Source organism: Daktulosphaira vitifoliae, unplaced genomic scaffold (assembly GCF_025091365.1).
Source record: "Daktulosphaira vitifoliae isolate Bord-2020 unplaced genomic scaffold, ASM2509136v1 Scaffold_5, whole genome shotgun sequence".
NCBI classification, from domain to species: domain Eukaryota; kingdom Metazoa; phylum Arthropoda; class Insecta; order Hemiptera; family Phylloxeridae; genus Daktulosphaira; species Daktulosphaira vitifoliae.
This window is the reverse complement of record NW_026099576.1, coordinates 8,134,592-8,147,056: the sequence shown is the minus strand read 5'-3', so window position 1 is coordinate 8,147,056 and position 12,465 is coordinate 8,134,592. Positions and strand designations below refer to the sequence as shown.

General features: G+C 31.5%; 4 protein-coding genes and 1 long non-coding RNA gene across 5 annotated transcripts; 4 read left to right on the top strand and 1 right to left on the bottom strand.

Moving 5' to 3' along the window:
- LOC126907549 (uncharacterized) lies at nt 1-963 on the top strand. Its single transcript, XM_050688917.1, has 3 exons — nt 1-172; nt 224-793; nt 872-963. The coding sequence occupies exons 1-3, from the start codon at nt 124-126 to the stop codon at nt 916-918; spliced, it is 666 nt and encodes a 221-aa protein (XP_050544874.1). The 5' UTR covers nt 1-123; the 3' UTR covers nt 919-963.
- Nucleotides 964-5,076: 4,113 nt separating this feature from the next.
- Nucleotides 5,077-6,066, top strand: LOC126907547 (uncharacterized). Its single transcript, XM_050688915.1, has one exon. The coding sequence runs from the start codon at nt 5,077-5,079 to the stop codon at nt 5,815-5,817; it is 741 nt and encodes a 246-aa protein (XP_050544872.1). The 3' UTR covers nt 5,818-6,066.
- Nucleotides 6,067-7,926: 1,860 nt separating this feature from the next.
- Nucleotides 7,927-8,893, top strand: LOC126907237 (uncharacterized). Its single transcript, XM_050688354.1, has 2 exons — nt 7,927-8,812; nt 8,862-8,893. Exons 1-2 carry the CDS (start codon nt 7,927-7,929, stop codon nt 8,891-8,893), a joined length of 918 nt encoding a protein of 305 aa, XP_050544311.1.
- Nucleotides 8,894-9,061: 168 nt separating this feature from the next.
- Nucleotides 9,062-9,951, bottom strand: LOC126907235 (uncharacterized). The gene is made up of 3 exons (XM_050688351.1): nt 9,469-9,951; nt 9,292-9,405; nt 9,062-9,085 (listed from the first exon to the last, which is right to left on the bottom strand). The coding sequence occupies exons 1-3, from the start codon at nt 9,949-9,951 to the stop codon at nt 9,062-9,064; spliced, it is 621 nt and encodes a 206-aa protein (XP_050544308.1).
- Nucleotides 9,952-10,947: 996 nt separating this feature from the next.
- Nucleotides 10,948-11,822, top strand: LOC126907561 (uncharacterized). The gene is made up of 3 exons (XR_007704562.1): nt 10,948-11,033; nt 11,112-11,232; nt 11,786-11,822. It is a non-coding gene; the product is annotated as an uncharacterized LOC126907561 (long non-coding RNA).
- The last annotated feature ends 643 nt before the right edge of the window (nt 11,823-12,465 follow it).

Genomic DNA, 12,465 nt, shown 5'->3' with positions numbered 1-12,465 from the left:
AGTGAAAATTTATCAGCGTTTGTATTGGAAAAGAAAATTATCGATTTTTGTAAACCAGTATACGTAGGTTTCGCAATTTTAGAAATTAGTAAAACTCTCGTATACGATTTCCATTATAACGTAATGAAGAAATATTTCAAAGACCGTGCTCTACTATTATACGGTAACACAGGTAGATTAATTAATATTTTTATTGAAAAAATTAAATGATTTTATTGTTTAGATTCATTAGTGTACTTTATCGTGGGTGATGACTTTTACGCGGTGGCAAAGAAAAATCCTGATCTAATGGCTAGACTTGACACTTCAGGTTTGCCGAGCAGTCACCCGTGTTATTCAAACGCTAACAAAAAGGTGCCTGGTTTGTGGAGTGATGAAGCGCCGGGGAAATCTATATTGGAGTTTATTAGTCTAAGACCAAAATGTTATGGTTTTGACTTGGAGGGTAAAGAAAAAATTAAGGCGAAAGGGATACGTGGTCACGTTGTGAAAAATCATCTTACAGTCGAGGACCTGAAACGCTGTTTGTATGCTGAAGAGGAGCCTGCAGTAAGCGAAGCTCATGCAACAGCGGCTACATATGGCATGATGGTTGTAAACAACATTCATGAGAGAGCCGTGGACCCTTATTGCCCCGTTGTAAAGTACCCGACTTATACACCATACAGAGAAAATGTGTCAATCAGATCATTTCAACACCAAATATACACCATTAAGACTATGAAAATGACATTAAACCGTTTAGATGATAAGCGGTTTACATCAGAAGACCGTATTACTACCTACGCTTACGGTCATTATAAACTACATTACGTATACCATAATAATGCTAATAATTATTAAATATATATTAAATAGTGTTATTTTTTAGGAATGAAGACAGCATTGAAACTTAAGATTTGTAGATACATCTTATAAACTAATGTAAAAATAATAAACAGATTACAAACATTTATTAGTAAACAATATTATTATTATTATGTATAAAAATTTATTGTTGAAATTATATTAAATAAAAAAAAATATACCTTGGTTAAAATATAAATAATTGATTAATCGACTCATATAGTAATAAAAAACTATGCTTATTGAACTATGCCTGTTCATAGCTAATACATCACCCTCTTACACGTATAACGTTACATACAATAATCTATGGCACATTCCTCAATCAGTATAATAGTATTATTCATATATATGAATTTTTGGGTAAATAAACAACAAACATGTTATATGTTACTTATAAATTTTATTTTAAAAATATTATACATTATTTAATTATAGTGAAATATAACAATATTTTAAGTACTAAGAATTATTAATATACCAATGTCTTAACATAAACATTTTATAAAAACTACAATAAGTTGGATTTAAATTCATATGAAATAAACATGATGGATAAGAACTATTTGTTGTCAGTTGTGTTATACGAGGACAGCCAATATCTTCCATGTTAATGACATTTACGTGTGGCATATACTGTTGTAATATGTCTCTTTTTTGTAACCCTTTTACAAATATGTCTGTAAATTTTAACGAGTTTAAAATTCTCGGTAGTTCTTCAATTTCTACGTCTCCGTACTGAGGTTGCATTGAATGTCGGTGCTTTTTCAACCACGCGTTAACATTATGACTTTTTTCATCTATCGGAGTTGTATGTTTAAATATCCAGTGTTGTGTAGCATAAGTGTCAGTATCCACTACAGATAGTTCTTTTATAAGATACTCGTTATTCGATCCCAATATACACTCAAAATCTGCTATTGCTGTAGTCATTATTTAGTTTGTTAACTAGTACGTTGAGGATACGGATCTTGTTCTAGGGCGTTTTATTTTTTGAATTAACGTACACTGGAGTCAGTATAGGCTTCGTATTTTACAAAACCTTTAATTTTATTAATCTGTTCTTCTAGCTGACTATATCGTAACTTAAAAGTTGAATCTATTGCGTTAAAATTAGTATTTAAATTTTCAATTTTAACTTCTACTCCGTGTATTTCTTCATTTATTTGTTCAATTATTTTCCTATAATTACTAAGCGTTTCAGTAATTTTTATAATATCTGTTTCTAACTCAGCTAATTTAGACTTTAGTATGCATATTTTTTTTATTCTTTTACTTTCTAATGATGAACCAAAAACATCCATTACTGTTAACGTTTACGAGTAAACTAAAAATATTTTATTAGTTTTGCAGATTTTATGCTGCTCGGATGATTTTTTATATTTTAAAAAGTAATAACACACAGTTTAATTAAAGATAGGTAGTGGGGATATGTCACCTTAAGGTTAAATAAATATACATATTTAAATATATATTGATACTTTATTATATGGAGTAAAAAATACAATAAATAGTGCATATTATACATTTTTACATTAATATCTTACAATAATATTAAAATTATTTATTTTTCAAGTTCATTTTTATTCATCCATGAATCATGTTTTGAAGGAAAACCCATCCAACGAACCAATACTTTATCTCCTTTACGACGTACAATTTTTTCAATCAGATAATTATGCGGATACTTGGTTTTTTGTAATTCTTGTTCATAAAAACACCCTCTAATTGGATTTTTTTCAAAGTCTTCGAGAAGATAGGTTATTGGTATAGTGTTGCATACCTTTGCTACAGTAAATATTTCAAAAGACCAATTACTCAAATAGCCTTTTTCAAATACGACCTTGTTCGAACTAACCCTTACATAATCACCTCTACGAAATTTAATTTTTTGTTTCGTTTTATGTACAGTACTGTGTATAACCACTGCCGAAGGATTGTTATCGGCAAACGTAGGAGTCATCTTTATTGTTCTATGCACGCTGTTGTTGTACTCTTGCATAACTTTTTTTAATATAGATAACCAATTGTGTGATCCTTGAGCGGTAAACTCTCTATATAATTTGGTCTTGATGGTTCGAATTAATCGTTCACAAATTGACGCTTTTAATGTGCTATACGTTGAGTAATGTTTTATGTTGTATTTTTTCATAAGAGTTGAAAATTTTGAGTTATAAAATTCTTTACCCAAATCGCTCTGTACGTGAACGATATTACGTTTTGCAAGTATAGGTTCTATTGCTTTCACTATATCAGCTCCTCTTTTTGATTTTAGGGGTACTGCTCATGAATATTTTGTAAAACAATCAATTACAAACAAAATATATTTATAGCCTTTATTCTGTCTATGATATGATATAAATTCAGCTAAATCGATCTGAAATAAATCGTCACGGCTTTTAAGTACAACACTACGTCTATCGTAATGTATTCGTCTAGGTCTATGTAGTTCTTCCGCAATTTGTCTTTTAAACATTTGGTATTTTTTTAATTATGCCCGCCTCGTATAATTCTTCATAAATTGATATAATTTCATTACCATGTGCATTATTGCCTGCTGCCTGCGAAGCCAATAGTAATCTAAGACGGTCGCAGAGCTTGTCTGCGTTATTCCAATATTTATAGTTATTCGATGTATTCAATGACAACTCAAGACCTCTGCCCTCGACAAACAATTTACTTATAACTTCTTTATACTTGTAGCCATTTGTTTTCTTAATTTTTAATTTATTCGTTGTTAAGTGCGCAGAAGTATGAACTAGAATGTCTCTATAGACATCCAAGTCATTTTTACCGTATGCGTTAGGCCGTTTTGAAAATATTAACTGTATCAGACCGGGGGTTAATTGATATTTATTATTTTCTATGATCAGCCTAGCTGTTTTATAATTAAACTGAACAATTTTATCACCAAATTTTATTAAATCCCCGTGTTTTTTCGATGCATACGCTTTGTTCCCGTCATGATAAACTAGCCATGCCTCAACCGAGTCCATCATAGAAAATATTTGGTTTTCAGAATATCCACTAGAATTAGTGTCTTCAACATTATAGCTTTGATTATGCAGCTCAGTTACTATAGAATTATTTTCATCGTTTTTATAATTGTTACCATCATGGTTTTGTTTATATTTTAAATACTCGTTATGATTATCAAATTTATTAGTAAAATTTAAAATATGCGATGTTTTCTCTTTTTGAAGTGTTGTAAGCTCGTTTAAAGGTTCAATAATGGGTTTTAATGTACGTTTCATGTAAACCTCATTAGCAGCATCATCGTTTTGCAATGATTGGAATTTTCGTTTAAAATTTTGCTTGGCCTCGGCTAATTGTCTCAATATTTCGTTATTAGATTCTCCGTCCATTGTTAATCGATTACTGATAAAATCCGNATTTCGTTATTAGATTCTCCGGCCATTGTTAATCGATTACTGACAAAAATCCCGTTATTACACGACATTATATTATTGCGAAAGTATCGAAACATTTACGATACCTGCCTTCATTTCGCGGATGATCTTTACTAATTACTACAAAACTAAATTTACTATCGTTCCAACATGAATGACAAAATTCACGAAACTGGTTAAGTGTCATGTCCCCTGAACAATTATTAAAATATATATGCCGTATATTGGTTTCGTCTTGTTTGAATAAAATAAGCATATTAGCGTTATCCCGTATCAATTGTTTACCTACATAGCTAAACGATTGTGTTAAATAAAATATGTCAATGTAATTATGTCTGCCTCGAGTAAAATAGGTTCTTATAATTTCTTGAGATTCGGTTATTACATCATTGAATATAAAAACTGAATTTGGCAATGCGTCCTCGNGTCGAATATAAAAACTAAATTTGGCAATGCGTCCTCAGGGCTAATTACAGTGTCGTTTTCATGAAACATGAATATTTGCATTCCTGGTATACTTTCTATAATATCCTTAAGCATTTGATATTTTGGCTGGTCTAGAGTTTTTGAATATATGTAAATATTTTTTAATTTTATACCGTTTTCAGCGACTAGTAAAGAAAATAAAACATTAGTTTTACCACAGCCCGACGGTCCCGCAATAATCGCTCTAATAGAGTTTGGAAATAAAGTGCCGTGTCGGGGAGGTTTATTGTCATTATTTTCAGTATCTGCGTTTATCACAGGGAGTTTAACACTTTGCTGTATAAACTTCATGTTTTCCACTATAAATAGTTTATCAGGACAGTAAACTGATCAAATGATGTCACGTCACGGTCGCAACAAGTCTAAAAGTGGTGTCGGTCTATTCAATACGCTCTTAAATAAATTACCTATAGAATTACACCTCAAAGGTTATAATTACTGTGGTCCCGGCACCCGGTTAAAAGAACGTTTAGCAAGGGGCGACGTGGAGGTAAACAAACTCGACGAACTCTGCAAATCTCACGACATTTTTTACGATAAACATCATTCAACTGCAGAAAGACATAAAGCAGACGAAGTATTAGAACACGGGGCTTGGGACATTGTTAAATCAAAGGACTCTGGATTTAAAGAACGGGCTGCAGCATACCTAGTTACCAACGCCATGAAAGCAAAACGTAAAATCGGAATGGGATGTGGTTTTAAAACTATAGTTTCTGAAGCGAAAAAGGCTATTAAGAAACATAAAAAGACAGTCGGCAAAGATATTACAAAATTAATAAAAATTGCGTTGACCGCTGCACGCAAAAAAACTCGTCGTGGTAGCATTTCCCCCACACCACGTGTAATACCAGTGCCGAAATCCGGTGGAGCGCTTCCTCTTATTCCTATTTTTGCCGCTTTATCAGCGTTAGGATCTCTAACCGGCGGGGCGGGTAGTATTATACGTTCAATCATGGACGCGAGAGAAGCAAGCGATAAAAAATCTACAGTAAAACTCGGCAAAGGTTTATACCTTAAACCTTATAAGAACGGTGCCGGTTTATTTTTATCACCGCCCAAGACAAAAAACTAATATCGAATCTGCCAAAGACTGCTCTATATGACTATCAAATTATAAAATATGCAAATTTATTGAAAATACCTCATTTTAGAGGGGTCTTTAGCAGAGACACATTGCCGGTACGTCCTTTAAAAAACGAGAGTGCAGTTATTAATTTAAGCAAACAAAACGAGCCAGGTACTCATTGGACGTGCTATAGAAAAAATAACAATACAGTACATTATTTCGATAGTTACGGTGATTTGGCTCCACCGCTAGAGTTGCAGAAATATTTTAACGGGTGTTCCGTAAATTAAAACTATTTACGGTACCAGGCTGATAGATTGGTAAACTGCGGTCATTTGTGCCTAAAATTTCTAAGTCGAAAATTATGAAATCGGCTACAATAATATTGAGCGGCAATTCGTCACAATTGAGTTGTAGTTTTTACCCACCTTTGGAATTTGAAGAGGGCCCCGAAATTTGTCTTTTGAGTTTGTATACTAATAACTCAATACCTAATATTACAACTGACTGTAATAAAATCGGAGTTCAAGACTCTAAGGGTGTAACAACACAAATTACAATACCGACGGGATCATACGAATTGACGCAGTTAGAAGCCGTAATAAAAAACTGTTGGAACCATACGTTCAATCGTTTTCTTTAGAACCTGACGAAGTTACATTGAAAAGTGCTTTGACGTGTAGTAACGCCATTGATTTTACGGTAACCGATAATATTGCGCGGTTATTAGGTTTTAATGAAAAAGTTTATGGACCGAATATACGTCATGTTTCAACAAACATTGTTGATATTTTACAAGTTAATACTATATATGTCGAGTGTAATATAGCGACTGGTTCATATGATAATGGACAATCAAGCAAAGCGATCCATACATTTTTTCCTTCTGACCCAGCAGGATACAAAATTATAGAAGTACCTAAATCGTTAGTTTATTATCCGCTAAACACAACCACCGTATACAACGCTGAAGTTACATTACGGTCTCAATCTGGTAAAATAGTTGATTTGAGAGGGGAAACTTTAACTCTCCGCCTTCACATTCGTACATAGAACCATGGCTCTTAAGTTTAATAATAATATATATTCAAGTGTTCGTCGGCCAATACGTAGTTCACAGTCACCCAGAACAGAGTCAACATCATATTTACCTAAAAAGAAATCCGCGAGAAAATCGCCGCTAAAAGAAAAAACGAATAAGTCTATTAGCAAACGTAATTTATCGTTTTTAAAATCGTTAAACGTTCTTTGAAATTATGGACGATTTATGTTTAGATGTGACGGAAAGTTATGTCGATCAGTGTAAAATAATTAGTCAACGAATAAGAAAACACAAAGGACCAACATCAATTATGGACACTTATATTTGTATATGCAAGGAATACAACTGTGGTTTTTTATGACATCGATATTAGCAGGTACAAGCATTGTTATTATCAATGGTAGTAAGACACATTGTTGTGAGTTTATAAATACATTAACTGACAATACAGAATGTATATCTATTGATAATAAACAATCCATGACTGTGATAGCAATATCATAAAAAAACCAATTAGCTACCTGTAATTTTAATCCCTAGTGTATTATACCTATATATTAACTCAAAAAATTGAAACTTTAAATGTTTATATCTAATAAACGAATAAAGTTATATTAAAAATTCAAATGACATTTGTTATTAAATTAAAAACTCAAACATTTTATTAAATTCAAAATATGTGTTACCATTTAAAAAAACAAAGTTGACACCCTTACCAGGCATAAGGGATGAACTTAAAAAGTATTACATAGTTAATAATTCAAGAATAATGTGTAACTAAAGATAAGAATAAAAAAAAAATTTTAAATTATTATTATTCTGTAAGTAATTGAGTGGGTTATGATAAAAAAATCACCCTGTATAGTTTAAATCAATTGATTGTCAACTTATAACTTTAATTAATGTACAAATAATAATCATGAAAAAAAAAAACTGTAGGCCAATGTCCATAAGTTGTCAAAGCCTTTTCATAATAAAAAAAAAAAAAAATTAGTCAACAGGTACAATCATTTTTGCCGTATAGCTCTACTGCGCTAGGTAAAAATGATGAAATACGATTTGAAATTCGCAACATGGATAGTTACACTTTACTAAGTGCCAGTTATATGTACTTGGAAGGTGAAGTGAAAAAACCTGATGATATGAAGTCCAGTCCTAGATTTATTAACAACGGACTCGCATATTTATTTTCTGAAATACGTTATGAAATAAACGGTACTCAAATACAAAAAGTACACAACCCAGGCATTACATCTACTTTGAAAGGCTATTGCTCATATAGCCCCGCTGATATTAACGAACTACACACTGCGGCATGGGACATTACTACTGAAGACAATAAAGACTTTTTCGACTGTACATATTTTTCTGGGATTATACCGCTATCGCATATACTAGGGTTTGCCGAAGATTATAAAAAAATACTCTTAAACTGTACCCAATCATTAATATATACGAGGAGTTCATCAGACATTAACGTAATCAAATTGTTCAATGTGAAAGAGTCCTCTGAAAAACTTAAATGCAGCACGGGAACTTCTGATGATAATGAGGTTGTCAAGCTATTAGATACGAGTACCGCAGCAAAAGAAAAACTGTCTACAGTATCAATTAAACTAACAAAAGTTGTATGGAATATGCCAATCGTCAAAGTGACCGAAAAGGAACAATTAAAATTACTTAGAGTTTTAGATAGTAAAAAGCCTATACAATGCGCCCATAGAAATTGGGAACTGTGTGAATATCCGTTTGTACCACAAAACAAATCGTTTTCGTGGACCGTTAAAACATGTAATAATTTTCAAAAGCCCCGTTATGTTATAGTAGGGTTTCAAACAGACCGTAAAAATAGTGAAAGTAAATCAATGTCTGAATTCGATCACTGTAATTTAACAAATCTTAAAGTCCATTTAAATTCAGAAGTTTACCCGTACATCGATTTAAGATGTAATTTTGACTGTAAGCTATTTAGTATTTTATTTTCCTACTATGTTAATTTTCAAAAGAGTTATTATGATAGACCTTGGTGTTCGCCTTTAGTAAATAAAAAACAATTTCTTAATTTAATACCTATTGCCGTAATCGACATGTCAAAGCAGAACGATACAATTACAGTCTCGTCTTTTGACCTACGTATTGAAATTGAAGCATCAGCCGCGTTCCCTGGTAATACAACTGCATATGCTCTAGTAATTTCAGACAATGTATTTACATATACACCTTTTGACGGAACTGTCCGTATATTTTAACATTTTTTACACGTTTATGTAAACATTTATTATTAACCTTGTAATTATTATTATTATTATGAAATAAATATATTATATACAAATAACAACAATTTGTTTTTCATTTTAGATTATAAGTTTATTATTTGAAACTAGTACAATATATAAAATTATTGTTTATAAATCATTAATATAAGTTAATTTTCTGACGTGATTGGGTTTCAGCCATTGTGAAGCCCATGGACTATAACTATTTTCTCGGGTAAACACTGTTGTATCGAAAAATGCAGGACCGTCATTTTCGTCATACATTTCTGCTTTTTCCTAAAACAAATTATAAATTTAATAACAATAAAGGTTATGACAATCTATATTAATTAAACTCACATTAATTTGAAGCGTGCCCTCGGACCATGACTTGATCCAACGAACAAATATTACATTGTATGCTAAATTTTTCAGCTCACTTATGTAATTACTGTCGCCTTTAGGAATAGTATCGCATATTTCAATGTCGTTCAAACTTCTTATAAAATTAACCATTTCATCATTGTTTGATTGTTGAATTTTAGGGCCAAACCATTTACTGTCGACGTATTGTATAATGCGGTCTATTTGACGGCTTAATAGTAAACGTGTTTTTAATTTTCTTGATATTGCACTGTTAATAGTACACTCCATTTGTTTAAGTATCTGAATGTTTTCTTTATTTAATAAAACACGGCATCCTTCGGTCGTCGCGGATTCTAATACTAAATGTACTGAATCACGATACAATACTTTGGTTATATTAAAATCGACATTTTGGTATAACATAATGTTCTCTCCTTTTACCGGAGGTGATTGTAGAAATAATGATATTTCATCCATCATGCCGTAAATAATATTTAAATAGTCCGCTGACATACTAATATATCGTGAAGGAGTAATAATGCATACCGTAACGTTGAAGTCATCATTTGAATTCAGGCCCACTTGCAAAAATTTTCTGTCGCTGAACGCAATAGTGTAACTGCTAGAGTCAATCATCTCGGCTGGCGGTGTTGGTGCGATATAAATGTAGCGCTATTTTCTTACAGGTTCGGCAGCCATATTATTCATAGAATTGAGTCTTCTTCTTAGAGCTGATGGTTATTGATGACACTGTGACTTTATCAACGATTTCACGCTCATTTATGCAGAAAAAACACATCTTTTCATAGGGGGGTCAGCAAATCACAGATCACATATCCCCGTAAACTAACCCATTCCTTCACCACTTAAACATTTTTAACTTATAATTACTTATTAATTACAATTTATTAAGTTATTTCTAAAAATTATTCATTCTTTCATACCACCCCTTCTTATGTACCCCCCATACTTGTGATATCTATTGTCATGAGAGAGTCCTCCACTCNACCGCCCGTCCACCTATGGCAGGGTAAACCTACATCATGTGGTGGGTGAGGGGACTTTGCCGTTCATCATATCCCCCCGACCGTTTACACCGCCCGTCCACCTAGGACAGGGTAAACCCAAATCATGTGGGTGGGGGGACTATGCCTTAAACCATATCTCCTCGGCCGTCCACCTAGGGAGAGGAAACGGCCGGGGCCGTTTTGGGGGGTATCCAGCTCATACTTTATAGATCTACTCACTTACTAATTAACTAACTAAATCGTACTAACTTTAATACTATAGTAATACGGGTTGGGTTAATTATTTATAAATTATTGTTGTTTTCAAATTAAAATTTAATACTGATCATTATATGTGTTTATATTCTATTTCAATATATTACTTAATGAATATTTACAATATTAAAAATTAAAAAAAAATTAGGGTGCCGAAAAATCCTCATCGAGGTCGCAAAAGATGTGAAACAATAATTTTTGTTGAACAGTACCAGTTTCGAGACTGCAGTCGAAGAACGCGAAATTTAAAGCGCAGAAAACGGAAAATTCTTCCAGGTGACTCATATTTTGAGGGGTTTACGAAAATAGGATGTAGAGGGAGTTAGAGAGAGACAAATTATTTTTTATTTATAGATTAATCAAGGGAAACTCAAAAACTATAAACGATAGCCCATTGAAATGTGTTATAAAAATTATGAACAGTCTAATCGAAAAAGAAAATTCATCAAAATGTATGGTTGTAGTGATGTCTAAAGTAAGATATACAATAAACGCATGTAACTATTTTAATTTAACCTTGGCTAATATATCAATAACAATTAAATTGTATAGATATTTTTATTATTAATACCTTAAATAAACAAATATTTATTTAAACTAAATCATAAAATAATTTTTTAAATCCTTAAAAATATATTATTTTATGTAAACACAAAACTTAAAAAGATATTTTAAATAATATAATTATACAAATTTGTATTAGTTATACATTGTATATTATTTGTACAATAATTATGTCAAGCAAGATTCCATACTGTTGTGCATTCTTAAACTGTGAAGTTTGTATTAATAATATATTAACATTAATTAATCCCAGCATAAATTAAATCATTAACCTTAGTCTGTTTATTTATTACAGTAAATTTAATTAAATTTTTTATTCATCTCTAAACTGTTAATTATGTATTGTTAAATAGCTATAGTTAAAAAGAACGATCAATGTTAGATATCAAATTTACTATTAAATTTAATAATTTTCTAGAAATTCAATATTAATGAAAATAAATATTGTAATTTATGGTTTTTAGTTTGCAAAATACAAACGCCGTGTAAGACGACCATATCCACTTGGAGATCATGATCCTAATTCACAGGACAGTGGTTCTCTTACTGCTTATTCAGATGATTCTAGATCAGTGTCAACATTATCTGAGAGCAATACATCATATACAGATGTTTCAGATGATGAATTCTTGGACATTGCTGTATCCCCAACAGGATCGGTAATTATTTTACCTTTTAAAAAGGTTAACAGTTTTTTTCCTAATTTTATTTTATTTCTAGTCTTCAGATTCACTTCTACTTGGATTCAGTACATTAACAGAAGGACATATTATTAGCCAGTCATCAATTATTGTTAAAAGAAAAACTACAAAATATTCTTCAGATACTCCTCGCAAGACTGTAATTATTATAAAACAATTTATTATTTCAATAATCATAGATTTAATACATGTATAACTTATAGGATTTATTGTTTGGTAGTATTCAAAATAATGAAGCAGTTGTGAGAAAAAGAAAGTTGACACGTGATTCAGAATCAAATCCTGAAATTAATGTATCAGTAAAGAAAACTAGGCCTAGTACGAAATCTAAACCGGCCGAGATAAGTTAAGGTAAGAGGCTTTGAGCCGATTCAGTTTAATTTCTAATTACAGTAGAACCTCATTAATCCGAACCAATAAGGGATCTAGGTTGTCTAATTTAA

What these genes read in the sequence shown, in the direction of transcription:
- LOC126907549 (XM_050688917.1), top strand. Translation starts at nt 124, where the DNA reads ATGAAGAAATATTTCAAAGACCGTGCTCTACTATTATACGGTAACACA. An exon ending in ACTATTATACGGTAACACAG is followed by an intron (nt 173 to 223) that starts GTAGATTAATTA and finishes TTTATTGTTTAG; the next exon opens with ATTCATTAGTGTACTTTATC. An exon ending in TATTACTACCTACGCTTACG is followed by an intron (nt 794 to 871) that starts GTCATTATAAAC and finishes GTTATTTTTTAG; the next exon opens with GAATGAAGACAGCATTGAAA.
- LOC126907547 (XM_050688915.1), top strand. Translation starts at nt 5,077, where the DNA reads ATGATGTCACGTCACGGTCGCAACAAGTCTAAAAGTGGTGTCGGTCTA.
- LOC126907237 (XM_050688354.1), top strand. Translation starts at nt 7,927, where the DNA reads ATGGATAGTTACACTTTACTAAGTGCCAGTTATATGTACTTGGAAGGT. An exon ending in TTTAAGATGTAATTTTGACT is followed by an intron (nt 8,813 to 8,861) that starts GTAAGCTATTTA and finishes TTTTCAAAAGAG; the next exon opens with TTATTATGATAGACCTTGGT.
- LOC126907235 (XM_050688351.1), bottom strand. Translation starts at nt 9,951, where the DNA reads ATGGATGAAATATCATTATTTCTACAATCACCTCCGGTAAAAGGAGAG. An exon ending in AGGGCACGCTTCAAATTAAT is followed by an intron (nt 9,406 to 9,468) that starts GTGAGTTTAATT and finishes AATTTGTTTTAG; the next exon opens with GAAAAAGCAGAAATGTATGA. An exon ending in AATGGCTGAAACCCAATCAC is followed by an intron (nt 9,086 to 9,291) that starts GTCAGAAAATTA and finishes ATATACGGACAG; the next exon opens with TTCCGTCAAAAGGTGTATAT.